This window comes from Atta colombica, unplaced genomic scaffold (assembly GCF_001594045.1).
Source record: "Atta colombica isolate Treedump-2 unplaced genomic scaffold, Acol1.0 scaffold58, whole genome shotgun sequence".
In the NCBI taxonomy this organism is placed as follows: domain Eukaryota; kingdom Metazoa; phylum Arthropoda; class Insecta; order Hymenoptera; family Formicidae; genus Atta; species Atta colombica.
The window spans coordinates 1,807,699-1,830,018 of NW_017259548.1; the positions used below are offsets into that span (position 1 = coordinate 1,807,699).

The window sequence follows — 22,320 nt, forward strand, 5'->3', positions numbered from 1 at the left end:
ATGTTATGTAAATTGAAGTCAATGAAGTCACAGTGAAAGTATTATAAACAATTATGGTACAAATTTGGATCGATGAGAATAAATATAATTAAATACGAAAAATTATATCAAATTTTAGTGCTTTAACTGTGTGAAATTTGCTGTGAATTTATATGCATATCTAATTCTGCAATCGCGCATCGAAATCTTTTGCATTATTAATAGTCTTGTAAAGATGTTTATTAGCATAAAAAATTCTTAAATTACTTGTCAATTTAATAAGTGATATTACTACTTTGATTCTGTTCATGATTGCGTTTCAAGATTGAAAAAGATTTAAACATGGAAATATTTAAGTGCTAAGTGCGTTCCATTTTAAGCGAATATAAGATTTTTGTTCTTTAATTTAAAAAAATATTATAATCTCAATTTTTATTGTTTATATTTTTTATATGCTTTTATAAAATAGTTATAAGTAAAATTAATTTATATTAATTATATTTATATGAAATTGATAAAAAAAGTCTAACTAAAAAAAATACTAATTAGTACGGTTTACAGGTGACGGATACGAGAATTACTCCGAGAACGGTATCCAGAATCCTAGCGCAGGAAGGAAACGGATCTCAAGGAGGTAGTGATAGTCCCCCGCCTCCTCCACCACCGAGACCTTACCACGCGCCACCACCGATGCTGCCGGTGTCCCTGCCAACCAGCGTAGCGATACCAAATCCAAGCCTCCACGAGAGTCAAGTGTTCTCGCCCTATTCGCCGTTTTTCAATCCTCACGCGAGTCATCCTGGTCAAGTACCACCTCCGGGGCCACATCATTTACCCGCGAGTCCTCCGGGTGGAGGTGTAGAACTCAGGGATTCCCCTCCACTGCCCCATCCGCCGGCTATGTTGCATCCAGCCTTGTTGGCAGCAGCCCAGCACGGCAGTCCGGACTACGGACATCTTAGGATGGACAGCAATGACCGAGCTAGCGACTGTAATTCCGGCGACATCAGCTACGATGGAATTCAGCCTACAATATCCTTTACTAATACTTGTATGCTAAAGAGCAAATTTGATAATAATACTCTGCATTTTACAGAATTTTATTAAATTCTATAAAATTTTATAAACATTTCTTCAGATAATATTTATAAGAATTTTGATATGTATTTATTATGATCAAAGCAAGACATTAATCTCATTCACATATAGAAAATATTACTATTTAAAATGAAAATATTATTTGTTAAAATGAAAAATGTTATCTGAAGATTAATTCGTGTGTTAAAAAAAATTTAGACATACTAGAGAAAACAGTTAAGATACTCAGAGATATTTTTTGACATAGGAGAAACGAAACTCACGCGCGAAAAGTTTAGAATGTAGCAGTGAGTTTTTTGAGAGAGAGAAAAAGCCGGCAAAATGGCTCACTCGCTTGTAAGGTGGCTGGAGCGAGGAAGCTCGGACGAATGTTAGATTAGTTTAGTACGGAGTTAGGCTAATGTTGGCTGCACCTACGAGTAGAGTTTGTCCAGCAACAACGCATCGAACCAAAAGTTCTTTACCTACCTCGGCCCACCCTCGGCCTGCAGTCTCACCCAACTTCGCAAGCCAATAATCTGTCCCGCAATTTCGCAATTCAGCCTGAGCATTTCGCGAACTTTACATTTCGGGCGTCTCCTCGGTTTATCCTAGCTAAGCTACTTTTGCTGATCTCAGTGATATGAGCCTTGCAAAGCTAAATTTCTAAACATCAACTTTTGTCTGCAATTTTTCATCTTATCTTCCAATGTGCGGGAGAAAAATGTTTCATTCATTATATTTATATCGTCACATTTTTAGTACGAAAACACTGGTAGAGTATCATACATAATAGAACGAAAATATTATCAGAACTAAATTAAATCGAGTTTATTAAAAATAAATTTGCGATGTTTGACCAATCATATTTTTTGTTATTTTGCAGTAATTTATAGTAATTCTTAAATATTCATAAATAATGATAAATGTTTAATATATGTTTAATATACATGACATAATTAATAATAAAAATTATAGATTAATATTTCAAAGAAGAGAATTCGACATTTGCTGAATGATTTGAATTGTACATTATAAATGTACAATTGTAACAATTTAAAGGATCTTATATTTGTAAAATATATCCGCGTGTCCAAATTTTATTTAAAAATGTTCTTGACCTTTTTCAGATTGATTAAAATAGCCGCGATTGCATCCGGTTAAAGTGCACTCTTAGGATCGTCAGAAAATGATCAGCGAACGGTTCACCAGCTTCAATTATCGTGCATGATCCACCCCGCCGCGGTTTGCTTCTGAGTTACCGAAAGAGCGTACAGAAATCCGGTGGCTTGCGAATCGAGAGTTCGCCTCGGTGCAACGAGGAAAAAAAGGCGAGTGTCGCGCGGGTTCGTGTGAGCGCCGATCGTCCGATGCAATGTCGGAACTGCATCGGCGTGTTGGACCGGGTCGTTCGATCGGGTAGCGTGCCGTTCTTTGCCGCCTTTTTAGTCGGCCTTTGATGTAAAATCAATGGCGCATTTTTTTCACTCCCTCCTCTCTCTTGGGGTAGGTCGAGCGCGTTGTGCATCGCCGTGACACGATCTGCTGTTCCGCGCTCCTCCGGACGCACCATCCTAGTCTCATCGCGGTTCTCGCTGGCATTTGATGCATCCGAATTCATTTTGTTGCCTACGCCCTCTTTCTCTTTACTTTTTCCTTTTTCGAAAAAATCTATTCCAAATTTTTTAGCTCGAGATTAATGCGAGATTATGTGCTGATATTTCACATTTATAATATCGAGTATAAGCTTACACGTTTTGAATAAATTAAATTGTAAGTACAGAATGACATAGCAGAATCGTGCGAATTAATCGAATAAGATTGCGATGAGAAACCACATGTAGAGATCCTATTACCAATAAGAAGTCAGTAAGGCTTCTGCTGAGGATACGGCCAATCGTAGATCAATTTCCCAATAAGAACCCTTCTATCATCTACCCTTGCGATAATCGCAATTTGTACGATTTCTGATCCAATTCGATACGAAAGAAAACATGATTATATTTGAGATATTCAGACGGTTGAGAAACGAGTCGGTTTTCTCTTCCGCACTTTTCTCTTTTAATCTTTTTTTTTATCGCGAGAATAGACTTTAACTCTCCTTCTTCACGTTTCTCATATATTTCTATGTGTTTATATATATATATATATATATATATATATATATATATTCATATACATTGCAAAATGGTATTTTCTTAACCACGGTGAACTCGTCGACGCTGACGCCGATGCATCTGAGGAAGGCGAAGCTGATGTTCTTCTGGGTCAGGTACCCATCCTCGGCCGTCCTTAAGATGTACTTCCCTGACATCAAGTTTAATAAAAACAATACAGCGCAGCTGGTCAAGTGGTTCTCCAACTTCCGGTGAGTAATGTGTTATATTTATTTCTTCAGTAATATTTTGTAGTTCTCTTTTTTAAATAACTTATGCGAAAAACCAAAAATCTTAAAAATATCTTATCACGAAATACGTTCGTATTCAAGAGAGGTATTTTTATAGACATTTTAATGTTTGAATAAATTAAAGCGCATTGAATATATTAAAGCGCATTGATAGGAAGCAATTCTTTTAAATCTAAATTATTTATCTATCTAAATTTAAATCTTTATGTATGCAATTGAGATTCGCAAACATTCGGTTTTAAATCAAGAATTGCTTTCGGTGCTGTTGAACGGATAACTAAATTCACAAGAACGAACGGACGATCATGTAGAAAATCTCAAGGATTTGGCGGACAGTCGTGTCGCCACACCCCTACATAATCTCGGACATTTTCGATCTCGTGCGGTACCTGGAAAGAATGAAATCGTGGAAGACGTTTCTGATAATAGAGGCGCGTTTCGTGTATGCAAACGAGAACGAGGTTTTCGAGGGATCGACCACTCCCTTTGCAGAAGCGGTCAGAGCCCAAGAGACGAGAGTCACGATGGGTGTGTCCGAATCTTAATTACCCTCTCTTGTAGAGCAGCTGGGGATAAGTAACGCTACCTACATAGCATCAGGTATAGAAGCGTAGGAGGCCGGTAGGTACCGACGCATACTGTCCGGCAGGCATTAGCCTGATTATAATTAGGCTGAGTACAGTACAGATCCAAGATACAAGGTGGTCGAAGGCGGATCGCGCGTGCCCTCGTCGTTACATTATTACCGCTTTCTTATCGCGAGATGTCCACTCTCGTGAAAATCGTAAGTCCTTCGCGCGATGGCGCTCGTATGTCGCTCTTATAATTACGGCACGGAAACCACGTGTCTAGGATATACTCTAAATGAAAAATGCATACCCGATGATAAATAAAACGTTAACGAGCAAGTGCTTAGTTGTTCTGAGTAGTTGAGTTAATTACAATATCTTATATATTGTATATGTCAGCCGACTTGTCACTGAAGCGTTTCGAGAGCATCTTTTATGTCGTTTGGTTTCATATAAATTCGGAACACGAATTATATGGTTGTACTAAGATAATCGAGCCGAACGGGATATCCTACACATAAAATTGCGAAAACAAAAAATAAAAGGATTTTGTTCATTTTGATAACGATGCGAACATCGTTGTTAATTATCAGTCTATTGTTCTGTGTAACTTTATTCATTGGGCCTATCCAAAAAGAGTGGAATCGCTGATAAAAGAGCAAGCACGTGGTCTGTTTGTGAAACTTCCAAATGTCCGGCGAAATTGCATGCTCGTATTTCGCGGTACGCACAAAGCTAATTACCGCTTCAACATATTTCTGTACATTTGACCCGAGGGTTTTTTTTTGCCTCTTCGCCATTCCATTCACCTACCCTCTCCAAAATCTTTCTTAATGAGATTTGTTATGTCTTGCACTTTGAAACTCCCATAAAAAATTTTCAAACAGAATAGTTTACTTCTTTATTAATTCAAAAATCAAAAATTCAAAAAATCACGTTTCGAATAGTATGTCGAATAGTGCTATGTGACTCTTGCTTACGATATATTACAACTGTGAACATGCTTTTTAAATATATAGAATATGTTAGTCATGATATAATCAATAATTTCCATTTACTTTCCTTGTATAAGATACATCTGCCAATATATATATTAATTTTTAAAAGTGTATATTAATAATTTACAGTAATGTTCTATTTCTATTCTTTTATGTATTAAGAAGGCAGATTTTAATTTATCATTTTCCTAATGAAAATTTTAAAACAATTCAGGAGAGTTCTTTGTAAGTTCCTATTATTTGTTCCTAATTAAAATTACATAAAAAAACGTGCCTGAAGATTTTCTTAAGAAAAATTAATTAAAAGAAATTTTGAAGATGTTTCATTTTATTCTATTTTACCAGTCTCTGCATGGAATTCTTTCTTTCACAGCTAATCACGTAAAGGTTTGTCCCGTAACTTTTTCCTTCTTTTTCTCTACCAGTCGTTGTCGCGCGTGCTCGATCTGATAGCCTAATGCACGGCTTCCTATACGGAAATGCCTCACTACATTATTCTACGCTCCTACGTGCACGGTCGATCCTCTACCCCTTTTCCCACCCTAGATCATCGTTGTACTTTTGTCACGAGAACGGGCCGAGACCATCGTCGCTGCCACCTGCTATGTCGATTATTATATCGCCGTCTCGTTCCCTCTATAAAATATACAACCGTCGATTAGATTACCTAAGCGCATTCTTAGTGATTGATCAATCTCCAACTATTGATTCATTGATATTAAGGGGGCGATAAATACAACACAATATAGGAAAAAAGAGCGCAAAAATTCTATTTTTTCCCCCGATAATGTAACACGAATGTTATTTCCCCCTTTTGCAATATTTATGGATATTCCTCATATACGGTTGTTGGCAAAGTTATTATAAAAGGAAGATGAAATTAGTTATTATCGCTGTCCTAGTATTCAACTAAAAATACAAGAGGCATACTTATCAGAAAATACTGAGAATACCTGACATAATATAGTAAACGTGATTTTTATAAATAGGGTCATATATTAATGACAAAGCATATAACTACAATTTCTGTAATCATAACATTTTCTTCAACGACATCATTTATCATTGTACATCCCTCGGCACAGTAGATGTCGGAGAAAATCGGACAAGAGACAGATAAAAAGAAAGAGAGAGTATGTGTATGAGAGAGAGAGAGAGAGAGAGAGAGAGAGAGAGAGAGAAAGAGGGAGGGAGAGGGAGGCAAAGAAGAATAGAGCGAGAAGTAGAGTGATAGAAAAAGAGCGGCAACGAGAGACGGTGGCCGAGCACAAAGCGATCGTTCGCACCCTATTTTCTCACGCTCACGCTCGCGTCGAATCGAAAGCACGTCCGATATCTTACGGAGACTCGTTGACGTCGCGCGTACATCATCGGACCTGCTTATACCGACGATATTGACAGCCTTCGTTCGATGAAGCACGCCGTGGGGGATGATTGGGGTCGTCTACGATCCAGGGTACAATGTGTGCGCGTGTTCACTCGTCTCTGTGATGTGTGTGTGTGTGTGTGTGTGTGTGTGTGTGTGTGTGTATGTGTGTGTGCGTGCGCGCGTGTACTCGTCTCTATCACCTCGCATCTCTCCCTGTCCGTCTATCCGTCCGTCTGTCTGTCGGTCGGTTCACTCCTATTCTCCACCCCCGCGAACGCGAAAAAAAGAAAGAGAGAGAAAGAGAGAAAACATGAGAAAGAGAGATGTGCGGGCGGACTCGGGTTCGTTCGTTATCAGATCCCACGGTAGGACACGCGACTGAGGTAGCAGATCCTATCTGCGGGAAGGAAGAAATTTTATGTCGTATAATGGACAACGGACGCACACACGACACAGTTCTAACCGGATGGTGAATCTACTTCGCATGAAAAACCGGGATCACTTCGGAATGAATTCGAAAAACGAGCAACGATTTTCCGCTTTTAGATATTATGCCGTTCCTTTTCAACATGCATCGTTCATTTTTACAAGTTTTACACTTCATACTTAATTGAGAATTCTTCTTCTTCACTTTCATAACATTAACGTCAAATTTACTTTTGGGGGAATAATTGCATCAAATTTACTTTTCATATTTCTGATAAATGATTGTAAATATTTTACTCATCCGTCGAACATTTATTCGATTATATGTTAAAATACTTCTTTCGTATTGTTTATGGACCGTGGATTGAGAAGAAATTTATAAATGGAATTTAATCTGGTTAACTATATAAATAGCATCTCTTCGGGGAAACTGTAAAGCGGAGACTGCGAAGAGTAGCAATATCTTCGATAAAGAGGCTTCCAAGTGGCGGTTGACGAGAAAACGCGAGCTAATAGCTCGGCCATGGGCAGAATAACATAATGTTGCAGGAAGAAGACAGTGCGAGAGGGAGAAAGTGTAAGTACGATATAAATGAAGAATCGAAAGCTCTTGAGTTGTCGAATAATAAAGTCCACGATAAATTTACCCAGTCACTTTCAAGAGGGTTGCTTATCGCCGCGAAATACTCGATAATTTTCCTGGAGGGAGTATGGGGGTCGACTCCACGTGTTCTCTCTTTCTCTAATTTCTTCTTCGACTCATTCTTATCAACCGACAATCGTTTCGTAGGCGGACATTACCGTGTCGCTGCTCGTTCGTAGAGCGTACGTCGCCGTGGCGTGGTCGGGGTAATGACGCGGTAATTTTCTAAACACAAATTTCCTTTTTCAACCCTTATCTTACCCGTCGGACACGTGACCGGTCGTTAGCGTTCGTTTTCCTCCTTCGTGCGGTCTGTCCGCGCGTTCTTAGTAACAACCGGCTACCTCGACATGCACGTCTCCCACGCTTTTAAGTAAAACGCACCTTGCTTATATCAAGTATGATCTTCTCACCTAGTGACATATTATTATTGAGCTCCCGCACTAAAAATTTCTAGTAGGTACTTATTTATACGCAGCATGTGCGATCAACAATTAGAATAATTATAAGTGGAGGAGAATAAAGAGGAGTTCACAAAATGAGGAGATAATATTAAATTTCAAGTCAAGAATATAGATATATTTTACATATATTGGCCATTAAAATAATCCTCATACCAGTCAAATTTATTTTTAATGTACAGTAAATTGATATACATAAAGGTTTAAGTTTTTCTAAATATTTTATCGCATTTTGCTATCTTGTATATTTAAACACACGTGCAGTCGAAGAAAGCATGTTTGTTTAAAGAGGATGGACAGTTTAATTTTGTTACAAATAGGAAAGCCAATTCGACATTCTGTAAATAAGAGAATCACTAATGTTCTCTTCTTCTAAACAGTAGCATAACGTTTTAATTTCATAACATCGTGCGCATCTAAAAAGTGGTATTGCGAGTGACGTATTCAAAGACGCATCCAGTCGATTAACGTGCTGTTTAGCAAGAAAACTTGCGGTCGTGCACGCGTAACTATGATTATACGACAACGCCATGAGCAGATTTTTTTGTTACTGCAAGCTGCAAGCAGTGGTTCCGAGTTAAAGAAAAGGACAGGAACGAATGTAGAAAATTGTGACTTGAGATAAAAAGAACATAACATGCTTTGTGAATCCATGATAAAAGAAGGAACAGTTTCTCAGTAACCCCCTCTCCGCGAGCCATTTACTCTAATTTAACATATACAAATTGAAGAAATACTAAGTCTTCCATTATTCGATCAATTATTTTCTTATGATTGATATGAAGAATTAATATTAAGAATTAATATAGATAAGAATTAATAAGATTTTGCTGAGAGACAGCTACATTTTCCATTTAAAAAATTTTGTCAAATATCATTAAATGATAATCTCGTGGCAAATCGACGAATATGCGAGATTCGAATTTTCGACAACTTCTGTACTCTTAGCTAAACAATTCCAGTAATACGCGTCTCGCATAATCGTTTGAAAAGAAAAGGAAAGAGCTAATCGACCGAGAGCGAACCATGGAGGAAAGACAGGAGATTCTGAGAAAAATGAGCAAGTAAAATCCTTTGAGACGAAAGTTGCCGCGAGGTGGTAGGATCAGAAGGACGCATTGAAATGAAGAAAGCAGTCGAGGAAGGTGATTTAAAGAAAGGGGACAGATAGGGCTGTATCTTGGCCGTTTCTACCCCGTTAATGAACAGAAGAAAACTTTGGTCTTTGACTTTCGGGTACCTTGTAGTCTTGTCAAGAGTACTGCAGTCAGACCGTCGAAGAAAAAGAAATATTGAGGGAGAAGACTAAATGCTGCATCTCGGTACTTACAAAAGGAATATCCGCGAGGAAATATACAAGAAAATGTGTATGCTTCTTTGCGTGCAACAAGATTGCCTGTATGAATAAATTCAAATATATAAACCTGCTCGCGTAAAGTACATAGAGTGCATTAAGAAAATAACTAGGGAAATTTACAGTTTCTTGATTAAGGTTTCAGCGTTCATCATGTTACAAGAATAATAGCTCCTTGCTATTCTTACCTTTTGCTCGTTTCTGATTCTTTCTGCGTAATTATTCACAATACCGACGCATTACATACAATTAGGTAGACTTTCATTTCCTTTCATTATTATGCAAGCAACTTCATTCTTGTAAATTACAAGCAATTCGTTATCGTAATCTCGTCTTTGTGAAAATTCATATATTAAAAAATATATAGATAAACTATGTCATTAGAGTTGTCATTTTATCGGACATTTATATTTTAAAATACTTTAACGAACTGTTATCATTTCCGTTTCCTTTTGACACACTTGTAGTACTTACAAAATCCATTTCGAGATAAAATGTTCCTCTCTAAATTCGCAGTATATAACAATATTATGTCATATTTGAAAAATAAGCTTTTATCAGCGTATCAATGAATCTTGCACGCTGGAAACTATACATCGAAAAAAATTAAATATTGTTGTATCGTGAATAATACATTATTGATATAATAAAAATAATTGTGATTTATAATTTGATTATAAATTTTATATCTATTTATAATTTTCACATATATAACATAAAATAATTTAAATATAATATAAAAGAGATAGAAAATTAAAAAAAGAATTCAAATTTTATATAATTGTTATTAAATAATTATCGTTTAAGGATTATCATCATAATTTATAATGTTGAAGAAATTTAAAAACTTACGAGGTATTGAAATCTTTTCTTATATTATTGTTTTTTTACTTTATTATTATATAACATAATATTACAATAATATGTTAATTGACATTAAAAGATTGTGAGTTTTAAGAAATCTTAATCTCTTAGAGAATTGATTTTTTGAAGAATAAATAATTTGATTTGCCACTAGAAGTAGATGAAGCACCTTGCATTGAATAAGATATATTCCATACGTGATGGTTGTGCGTGTAAACGGTAGTCACTTAATTAAAAAATACTTAATTACGTTCTTGGTACTAATTAGGTACGCTTGGTTCTCTCTTAGCCGTGCACCACGACTACCTCGCCACCACAACTACTTCTTTCTCTCCCGCTCTTTGCCCATCTCACTCTTCTACCCCGACTCCTCCAACTCCATCACCCTTTAGCTGCTTCCTCCACCATCTCTTAACACCCTCTTCCGTCTCTACACTCCGTTCACATCTACACTCGTCAGCGAGGTCTGTCTTGCAGTTTTCAATCTCTTTTTCTGTCACTCCTTTCTCGGCTTTTCTCTCTAGCCTCCTTTCTCCTTTGAACGAATATCGAATCACTGACAAGCTAACTTCCTGGCGGCGCATACATAAATCCCATGAAATCCCGAGTAATGTTGGACGCTTCTTGAACTACCGGTTCAGATTCATCAACAACTTTTTAAATGCCGCCAAATGTCGTCAACCGAGTCACCGATTCTCACGACTTTGTGGATACTTATGTTTTATTCGCGAGCAAATTATTAATATCTTCGAATATTTGACTGAAATGTAGCAATTAATATATAATATATCGACATCGACATTAACATATAACATGTCCAAATCGTTAAATTGTAATACGTTACATTCTCATTTTTTCGTTCGGATAAACGCAGGGTAGTTACAGTAATAATTGACTGAAATTGTTCATACATTCACATATAATTTAACACATGAACGATCAGAAAGAATGAAAATTCTGCTAAGCACCGATGAACATGGAGGAACGGGCTTACAAGGCCCACCCTCCCCTGAAATGTCAGTATCGTAACATAAGGGGTTCCTGTTGGCGTTGCAACAGGCAACCGAGCTATATAGTGTCGGTTTTCTTCTCAAATTTTTTGATAATGAATGCAAGTATGAGAAATACGACCAGTATTGGCTGAGCCACAGACAATACCGTGGCTGCAGGGCTATCGCGGGAGGAAACAGGGAGATTGAGATGATATGCGGGGAAAAAGGAGCAGGAACTGAAAGCGGGGGAGGGGGAGGGTGATGGCAACGGAGGCTTTATAGGGGATGTAAGCATCGCTACTGCAAGGCTAATCCGCCGCTATGAAATGCTACTTGCAGCATGAGCACGGTACACTCTCTGCCAAAGATTTTTCCAAAGTGAATCTCTTATCCAGTTGTTACTGGACAATTAAAAGAGTTCATTGAATCTCGCGCGAGTATAAATGTGTTCTTAAAATTGTGAATTAAAATGTTTGAATTTCTATTTTCATTTCTTGATGCGATACAGTGATCTTATTGAAATTGTAAAGAACAAAGAAGGAAATAGAAAATGTATTAAAAAATCATTAAAAATTTTAGCTTCAAATTGCTATATAATTTACTTATATTTTTATAATGTAAAATATTATTATGTTAAATGTAATTTGCATTTCCATACTAGAAATATATTTAAAATGTGTTAAGTACGACGTTTTTAGCGAATACACTAAACTCTTTGTACATTCAACATTAGAATATTAAATATTAATTATTTCATATATTTATAATATTGATAAACTTCTTCTATATGCATTTTTATAATTATATAGCTTATAGTCCTATTGTTTATAAAATCCTTCATACTAAATTATGTTGAAGTATTTTCGTGATACATACAGTTTCAGTATTTCTAAGAAATAATCTCGGAACTGTAGTTCGATAATACCAGAAGGAATTACTTGGCATGATGCTTGCTTTCCTTTCAGACAGTGTCATTTGAACGCGCTAATTAGGATATATTACTTAAGTAAAAGATCCAAATACAAAAATACAAAATCGTCATAAATGCGAACATTTAAACGAATAAATCGATTAATAATTTAATCATAATTTTATTCTAATAAAGAATCTTAATAATACGTCGACAATGCCAATCGCGCGTAATGCGAAATTAATCCCCTCGAGATCCAAATTTTATCACTCCTGCAATTTTAGCAGTCGTGATGACCGGCTGAAAAAAATCATCGTGGGTAAAGATTAAAAAATGAGTTATCCGGGAAACTGCAACCGGTAATCCATTACGTCACGTCCATCGCCAATGCCACCCATTTGCTGCACCCTGTCCCTCCCACCTGCCCCTCACAGTCAGCGACGACCCCACGCCAGTCATCCAGACGGCCGCCACCGTTTTTCATCCCCGTGATTCGGAAGATCTCGCGCGTGGGCGTGTATGTGTGTGTGTGTGTGTGATTCGCGTGTGCAGGCAGCATGCATACATCCGCGCGTGAGATCCTAGACACGCGCGACAGCGTGCGCGCGTGCGCGCGCGCGTCGTACGAATCTCCGCGAAAAATGCGATATGATAATGTTCCCAGCGTTTCGCTCTAATCGGCTTTGTATCCGCCTGTGACGGCTCTTGTGGACGAAGGGGTTGCGGCGAGATATCGGAAGTACTAAACGGACGGCTGGAACGACGGGGCGAGGAACGCGGGGATATACGGTCGGGATCCTGGGGGCAGTCAAGAGAGGCGAGCCTGTGCCAGCCTCCATGAAGGATTTAATTTACATCCACCGGCGAAAAACGCGGAAAACAGTTTATCAAAAAAGTTACCGCGCAGACTCGAGCCGTAGAGTGAACGAGAGAGAGAGGAAAAGAGAGAATGAGAGAGAGAGAGAGAGAGAGAGAGAGAGAGAGAGAGAGAGAGAGAGAGAAACGCAGGACGCGCGAGGGAACGGAAGAAAGAGGGTTACACGACGGCAGAAATGAAATTGTCCGTGCATGGATTACCGCCGACTTCGTTATGCCCTCGCATTAGTGCTCTTCCCCTACCAATACTCTCTTTTCCTTTCTCGTTCCCTCTCACCGCCTCGCCTATATGTATATCCATTCTTTTATATTCGAAGCCCGGATGCAACGCTTATTCGATATCTCTAAAACGGTACTTAAATGTAACCATGTTACGAAGGAAAATTCTTAAATCGTCTTTACTAGCAGACTTGCGTCCGTCAATTATTGTACATCAACAAACACACTAAAACACGCGCTTTTATTGCAGCTCGAGCGAATAAAAATTGAATTAATTATAACTGTTTGTCATGCGATTATCTTTTGATTATATTATTCTTGTAAACGGGAATGGCAATGAATAATAAATGCTAATGTCTATTTAAACTGCGAAATACATGTAATTAACCGAGGATTTAAACGCCCAACATAGTTCAATTTCGGAAGAGCATCCAGGGATAGAAACGTAAACAACTGCTCTTGCGTCGAGATTTTATCATCGGCTGATGGGAAGACGACTTCATAAAATATCCAATTGATCGAGATGTGGACTTCGCAATCATACACGGTGGTTATGAAATACGCATGAATTTCGTTGGATGGTAGTCCGATATCGGCCGTGACGTTTCGTAGCGCAACGACGGATTCGCGATCACCGGGGACCAGGCGTAAAATTACTGTTTCGGCCAACATTTACCCCGGCAGCCGCGAGGGTAACGTTCGACTGGACAGCGACTCCGAATTGATTTCGTTTGAAATCCCTACCCCTCACCGAACCCCGCTTGCCTCCTCCGCTTGCGTCCACTCGTTCCCTTCCATCGATGCGCCGTTCACCACCCTCGGCTTTCTCCTCTTTCACGCGCTTTCATCCTTCCTCTGCTTCCGACGCTTCGTCCTTCAACCCTCATCCTCGCTCCTTCTCCATACTTCTTCTCTCCTGTTCCCGCCATCGTTTACCGTCTCCGTCTCTTTTTGAATCTCATCCGGGACCACGGCGCCTCACTGCAGACTGCGCCAAATGTATTTCCCCCTTCGCCATTTTTTTTATCGTCCGCTTACGAACGTTCGAAAAATTAATTGCCGACCGGTTCGATCGGAAATGCGCGAAAGGAGAACGCGTCAAGTGAGCGAACGAATGAAACGAAAGCTCGGAGGGTGTCGATTTTATGTAAAAAGCGATTTACGTGTTGAGCGATATGCTGACGATAATTCTATAAAACGATTACGATGTAAAAATTGGTATTTGTGTTTTTCGCTTTTTTGTTTTAAACGCGATCTTTGTTCGGGTCACGTAAATACAGATATGAAAAAAAAATAATAAACTCCATTTTTAAGTATTTTATCGCATTATAAATTATTTATTACATTTGTGAATTAATCAAATCTGAATAAAGAATAGAATTAATATATAATGAATGCTTACATTTGAATATACATATATCAAGGAGAACGGAAGAGAATCGACGTAGGATGCGATGGAAGACGCGAAAACATTGCTGAACGCGCGTTTATGGTCGATTCGCAAAATAAAAAAAGAATCGCGGAATTAATGGAAAAATCTTGTGCAAAAAAAGGAGAGTCAAAAAATTTCGTTGGATCGACCGATAATATCCGTCGCGATCTCGAAGACGGGAGAAAGGGTCGATGTCACGGTTCCCGGCGCCACGTCATTCGATATTTTTGTCAGTAAAACGATATCAGGCAAATTGCATCTGTCCTTTACACCGTGGCGCCGAGCCAGATCAAACAGTATTCGGCCCTGGATATTACTCTTCCCTTGATATTGTCGGTTCCCGGCACCACTCTCTCGTTTCTATCTAGCAGTCGGCGACGATCGAGTACTTTCTAAATCGAAAGAGGGTACGCACGAGAGAACACGATAACATCGAACGATAAAAAAAAAAAGAAAGATCAGTCTTTCGCGGAGCTATCTACAATCGTCATTTATTTATCCGCTTTATGCCCATTTCTATCAATGCAGTTTAATTTTAATCTTGGTTCAACTAACTCTTCATCTTTTTCTAATTCTAAGAAGAGTAAGTTGAACCGAAATTAAAATCAGTTTACATTGATAGAAATAGGCATTATTCACGTCGCAATCATTCCATTTGTGGTCGCTGAAAATCTACAGCTTCTTACGCATAAAAAGTTAAACGTAATGTCGATGACGCGTTTTGAATTCTAAATGATATGAAATTTGTCGGTGACGACAAGATCGATACGGGCCGGACACACGTTTTTGAAGAATTCGTGCGATCGTATCGAACAATACGTCGCAAACAAACGGTACTCTTATTGGCATCGTATGCAAATCGCCCATATACCAAGTCACCTTCTGAGTGCATTGGAAGCATGCGGGCGAACGACGTAAGCAAGCACGACTATCTTAGTGGCGTGACACATACGGGCGACAAATAGGCCGTCGAAATACAACTCCAGCTAAAGGAGAAGCGACCCCGATTGAAACGAGGAAAAAACGTAGGCCACTTTCGATTATCGATGTGTACTGCACATGTATATGTTTATCGGTATCTTTCTGCGGGGAGAAACAACTGATGGATGAAGGTATGCATGAAACTTTGCACATGACATGTACCGAATAATTAAAACACAAAATTTATATTTTGTTTCTCTCTGATGATAATTACGGCATCGATGATACGTGTTGAACATTGAAACGAGATTTTATGCATTCTCATAACTGGCACACGCGCGACCTTTTGTAATGTTCAAAGATTGCGCTTACATTTACCTGAACTCGACAGACCGGGATCGTTTAAGAGCCATAAACATAATCCTATGGAATATTTACAGTAGCCTCTCCCCGCGGTGGTCGACAGTTGTCTAGCAAATCCTATTTACTGTTACCCAACGTACTATACACACTAGAGATGCTGGGAGGGTGACTATCGTCCCTAGCTAACCTACTGCCCTACTGCCATGAGTCTCACCCCTAAAAGCCTTGCTTCTCTCTCCGTCGTACTCCAGCTCTCTCTCTTATCCTCTACCTTACCTAATTCTCCTCTTCCCCTCTTCAATCGCATCAACTACCAGGCTCGTCCTAACGGCCTCTGTAAATCGAATCGCGCAATGATACCTCGCGGAATATCTCGTTTCACGTTGCAATCGTTGAAAAGGCGATTTTTACGAGATTTTCTGATTGAATGCTGGAAGTATCGGGCTTGTTTCACACGGTGAAACATATCACTCCTTCGTCGACCCTTCGATCTCTGCATTTCCAACGCGTCGATAACAAATAAGAAGATATCGATCCCTCTCTCCGTAGGTCATATGCGAGCGCCACGCTAATTTGTTCGCCGCACCGCCGACGTTCTTTTTTTCCTTTGTTCTCCCCGAGTTTATAAAGTCCACGCATGCAGGTATAAATAGCTCTTAAGTACGACCAGACTCGTGATTTTGTAGAAAAGGAGGTGAACGATTTTCCGACGATACGATGACGAGTATCGGGCATAAGGCAAAATTGTTCGTCATCGTATCATTTCATAATCATTATCAATAGATTAGGAAACGTATCTACGTGTAAAATAGTCGTTGAGTATTTGAGAGCAGGAGTGATATCTTAAAGATACAGCAGCATGAAGAAATGTTACACTAATAATAATTAATTTGTACATTATTATAATAATTAATTTTGCATTTTCTTTCAATTTTTATAAAAAAAAAATCATAAAATCATAAAATTAATATTATTATCAATATTTTATTTCTCCGAAAATCCCTTCGTCTTTTTGCTTGCACCCTTCCTAGAGTCGCGCTGCACTCGTAATGTAGTTTAGCATGGTATGACAGGAGATAAACTTGGCAACAAAGAATTATTGATTTTTTCTCAGCGGGTTGAACGAGTTGCTGGGCGGTTGAGCGGTCCCGGTAGGGTATTCGACAAAGGATGTTTTCCGAGTCCCTAACCTAGGCAACCCTTCTCCTACGCTCGACGTCCCGTATGTGTCTATCATGTGTTGCCTCTGTACTGTGGGTGTATAACCCCCTGTGTGTGTGCATGTATGTGCAAAGGGTCCGTCCTAACTTTGCCTCCCTTTTCGCTTTTTCTCGCGGTCCTTCCTCGCGTCACCCTATTCGCGTCTCACTATTCGTGTGCCATGTGTACTCAGCCGATGTGGTGAGGACTTAACTGCCTCATTGTCATCCCAGCAAGAATCGGAGTTTCGGGACAGATGTGCAAAATTTAAGGCTAGAACACTGAAGAAGTCATCGTTGACATACGATCTTGAACCCCTATGCGTCTCTCTTATAGATGATGCATTCATTTTTCAGATCATTATGCATCGATAAACGATATTATATTGTAAATAAGATGTATTAAATACAAATCTCACAAACATTAAATATATCTCTATAATGTTCCTACTTACTTGAAGTTATTTTTTTATTTATCGAGTTTAGCAAAAATTTAGAATTTCCTAGGGCGTTCAGGCGAGCAGCCGAGATAAAATTTAACACACGAGCCTGGTCACGAGGTGTCCAATGTTGCTTCCCATTACATTGGAACATGTTAGATCATGGCATGTTAGAGCTCGGCCTCTTTGGGCTATCGTGTATCCAAATAGTCTAGTCCAGTCGAGTCGAGTCGAGGCGAGTCCAGTCCAGCCTTCGCACCTTATGCACGCGAGGATGCACATGCATAGTGCAGCAAATGGGTAGTGCAACGCTAGCACGGCCGTCGGCAGGGAGAATCGATCGAATAAAAAAATGCTTGGCCGATGCCGAAGTGCGACGAGGACGCGAATCGCGGGCGATGAACGGATGAGGCGAAGAAGGGGACAGGGGTGCACGGCACGGTAGCAGAAGGAGGGATAGTCCGGGACCATTGAAGAGTGAAACCGCTCAAAGCAGCTGCCCCCGCCCCCTCGTCCAAGCTACCGCTCTCCTCCGCATCCCTCGTCCTCGTCCGCTTCGGCCTGTGCGCCGACCCTAGGAGCTCGTCTCTCTCTTACTCCTCGTAGCTTTGAAAAACCATCCCTACCTCAACCTGGTCGGACGGTACATCCCTGCATAGCCGTATAGCTCCTACTCTTTCTCTTCTTCTTTGTTTCTCTTCCACTTTGAAGGGGGCGATCGGCCTAAACTCCGCGCCAAGGGAGTTCGCTCGTTGCCATAAGTGCAAGAAATGTGGTTACGTTCTCCTTATTTTTCCACCGTGTTGGAATCTTCTTCGTTGAGACAAAATACGTGGCATTTCGTGAAAATTGAACATACATTTGATTCGCCAGCAATTTATTTTAAACTTCTTAATTATTTTATCAAAATCGAAGACGAAAAGTATAGTTTACTTTTTCATATTTTTATCGCACGCTATTGATCTTTTATTATTATAATGAAATGTATGTAATATTCGTTTCTCTCATCTAACCGAGCGAGACTGTACCCTATGACAGACTGTGATCCTTCTTATTATTCGCGGTCTTTGCATAATGAATTTAGTCCTGTATGCACGATTTATACGTCCAGAAGTGCGCGCGTAGCTGACAAAATTATCCATCTATCTGTCTCTGCCGATGCTTTGCCCCTCCTGAGAGGGGGGGAGGGGGGGGGAGCACGGGGGAAGAACATAGAACCAGCTGGAAAGGAGAAAGACAGAAGTTGCCAGGGATGAAATAGGGAACGAGTCTAAGGCAAGCCAGATGCAAGGGGAGAAGAGATGAGAAGGGGCCGGGCAGTCGAAAAGCAAGGGGCACACGAGAAGTGTGCATTGTAAGATCGGCGCGTGCGGCACGCGGAACCTTCGATACCGTCGTACCTCTAACCTCGCAGTCGTAGAACCCCCTGTGCTCGTACCCGCCCGTCCCCCTCTGGTCTCCCTTCTCATGCCAGCGTTCTTCGAGTTCCCTCTTTTATGAAGGGCGAGGGCCCAGAAGCTTATTGTCGGGGGCACATCTGCCGTGCGATCGCCGACCGATTGTCTCGCAGGCTTAGGAAACTTGCTCGTGAAAAAAAAGGCGGCTTAGCCGACGGGGTGACGAAGCACGTGGTGCGGGATGTGGACACGCGTCCGCCGGTGAGAATAGGGCAAGATCTTCTCCAAGTAAGTGGCGCCACTTTCATCACGCACGATTGCGAAGTAACATTGAAATCACGTATGAACCGATGAAAATAACAATGTATTCTAATGCATCGAGGGGTATTCATTTGTTAACTCTTTCGCTATAGAATACATAAAAATCAATGTGAGATATATTGTAAAAGCAACATAATGATGTGAAACATCAACGCGAAATCGCAGACTAGCGATCGCAACGAAATGATTTGCCCTCGTAAGCAATTTCACTAATCGTTCGATCATCATCAAACATGTTAAGTACTATTATTTGAAAAACGATGCGGGATAACTTTGGCGCAGCGATCGATATATTTGACGATCCTTAGAACTCTGCATCGCGTTTATCGAAGAACGACGTGTAGGGTTTTCACAACTCACGGTTAAATTTTAATCGAGGTTTAACTTATTTCTCATCTCTTTCCAATTCTAGAATTGAAAAGAGACAATGAATAAATTGAACTTCGGTTAAGTATTAACCGTGAGTTGTGGAACTGAGCCTAATTTTGTAAATGATAATCACTTGTCGACTTACGTTTTAATTGCACAATTTTCCGTGACGAGCTCTTCCCCTGGCGGTGCCTCTCCCTGAACATCAACGAAGGCTTTAAAGTCAAGACCGGCGTGGGCGCGGGTTTGAGTGCAGACAGCATTAAAGTGTTAATTACTAATTAAGAAGGGTGCACGCGAGCGATGCGGCGCAACATCAAGACCCTGCGCGACACCTTTTTGAACGCGCCCTCTGAATAGACACTTACGCCCCAGCGGGCAAACGCGCGTAGCCGCTCATCCATCCGCGCCAGGTTCATCGACGCACGGCACGAGCGAGAAGACGCGACACGCATCTACCACGCGCGGCCACCCGCGTATGAACGCGCTCGCGCGCGAATTCTAACGCGCGGACGCTTAATGCTCTCTCGTTACACGCACTTTCACGCCTCGTGACCTCCTGTCTCGCGTCGCGTCGCGGCGATAAAGTAGAGCGTGAGCGCCGGTAGACGACGCCACGACGGTAGTTCCTCTCTCGAATTCTTTAACGGCTTCTTCCGCTGCTTGCAGCCGGCGATGTGGTTACGGCCGACGATTACTTTATCAGCTGACAACGTCAGTTACACGCGCAAAATAATCGTATATGTACGACGTGTTGAGTTGACATATTTATTAATAATACTCAAGGTAACTGCTGATAACTTTACAGATTGTAGAAATTATAGATCGTTGAGAATCGTATGGAAAAGGGGTCTTTTAGAATCTTTTAGAATTTTCCCTTTACAGATTTTTGCCAATAGAGCGAATAGACTCGTAAATTTCTTCCAGCATTTGTAAGGGGGAATGCCGTGGGAAAGTTTCGCTAAGAAAACCGTGATGGTTAGGGATTCAAACGTTCGGCGTCAAGTCGCGTCTTCGAGGGCTGCAGCACTCGCTATTGTCGAAGGTCTACCGACTTGGTTATAACCGTTAAAGAGGGTTTGGCTGGTTCGGTGGCTTAAGAAGCACGTTTCTTGAATAGAGATCGAAAAGAGGGAGATTGTAAGGCGAGAAGACGCTCGCCGCAATGTATATTGCAAACCGGCAGAAGGCGTACGACTTCTCGCCGCGTCCTTGCCCGCCCTATTTCTTAAAGTCGCGATGCAAATTCCTTCTCACTTAGAATAAAATATCTCTTGTTTTTTCGTTCTTTTCATCTTTGACATTTAGAAGATTTTAAAAAATAGAGATTTAATTTCCAAATTTGCAATGCAACGTTCGGATTTCAACATTTTGTTAAAAAAAAAAACATCTCTTTGCAATAAAATATGACTGTGCTTTATGGCCAAGCAGTCTCTCTATATTATATTTCTAGTAAAATTTTTCGCTCAATCTATAACGAACGTAATGCTTTTTAATTCATCGATTCTTTTCATCTGAAAAGAAATAAGTTTCACTACATATTCTCTAAAATATCGTGAGAATTATTGATTGTTTCTAATTTAATTTTTTTTTTCATCAATATGTTGACCCGTATATTATATTCTTTATCGCGAATAGACCAAATGACTACGGAATGATGCCGTTGTAAAAAAAACAAACTTTCGAGTAGTCGGGAGTTCCCCTTTTAATTGGTGCTTTCGCATATGCGTGGAGCAACGTATCATAAAAGCGGCGCGTTGAAAAAGCGACTGACAACGATGAAGATCGTGGTTGAAGGAGGCATCGCATCGACAAACGCTGTTACCATTAACTGTCTCAATACATGACACCTCCATGTCCATTTTCCTGTCTCACCTTCTCTTTCTCTCTCACATTTAAGATAAAATAGATTTAAAAACATAAGTGAAGCGTAATTTATTCAATTAAATATCATATCTCAGATAAAATATCTAAAAATAACACTTCTGAATATAAATATATAATAAATGAATCTGAAATGTTGTGAATACAGTTTGCTTTAAATTAGTTTAAATTATTTCAGTAAATGAAAAAATGAAACAAGAAGATAAAAAAGGCAGAAAAGAGAAAGAAAGCAAGAGAAAATAAGAGACCAAATACAAAAGTTTGTTTTGAAGAATTTGGAATGTCGTAGAAGCGATATCCACATGTTTCTCATATTCTTTTTAATCGATGAAGCGTATCGCAATTAAATACTAATAATCAACGCCTTTACAAAGATTTATGCCTTCTTCCTTTCTCTTTCTTCTTATTGAGTTTTTTTTCTTCTACTATTTTTCTCATTCTCTCTTTTTCTTTTTCGCCTGAGAATCGTCCCACCGTAATGGAGCGCGTGAAAACCCTGAAGAGAGCTTATTATCCTAATTATACAATACTATAATGAACGATCCGGCGGCTCACCCTCTAGCATACCCTCTCGCTCACTCGGTCGCTTGCTTGCCCTCCCCCGTCATCCACATCATCCATCTTCCTTCTTGCCGTCAGATTTCTCTGTCGCTCACCGTTGCTCTTATCCTCTGCACTTGGTAATCGAAGAGTGGCAATTCTAGCACTCGAGCTTTTTGTCAAACAGACTAACGTCGGAACTAACGTCGTTTCCCTGACGCCCTCGTGCACACCATTATGCGACCAGTCTCGTTTCTCTCTCTCTCTCTCTCTCTCTCTCTCTCTCTCTCTCTCTCTCTCTCTCTCTCTC

General features: G+C 39.9%; 1 protein-coding gene across 1 annotated transcript in view; it reads left to right on the forward strand.

The window, feature by feature from the left end:
- LOC108692089 (homeobox protein prospero-like) overlaps positions 1-22,320 on the forward strand; it is a 28,617-nt gene that overhangs the window by 3,126 nt on the left and 3,171 nt on the right. The window contains exons 2-3 of the mRNA XM_018200211.1: positions 541-1,011; positions 3,270-3,424. Coding sequence (XP_018055700.1) covers positions 541-1,011; positions 3,270-3,424 — 626 coding nt within the window. The remainder of the gene's footprint in view (positions 1-540; positions 1,012-3,269; positions 3,425-22,320) is intronic.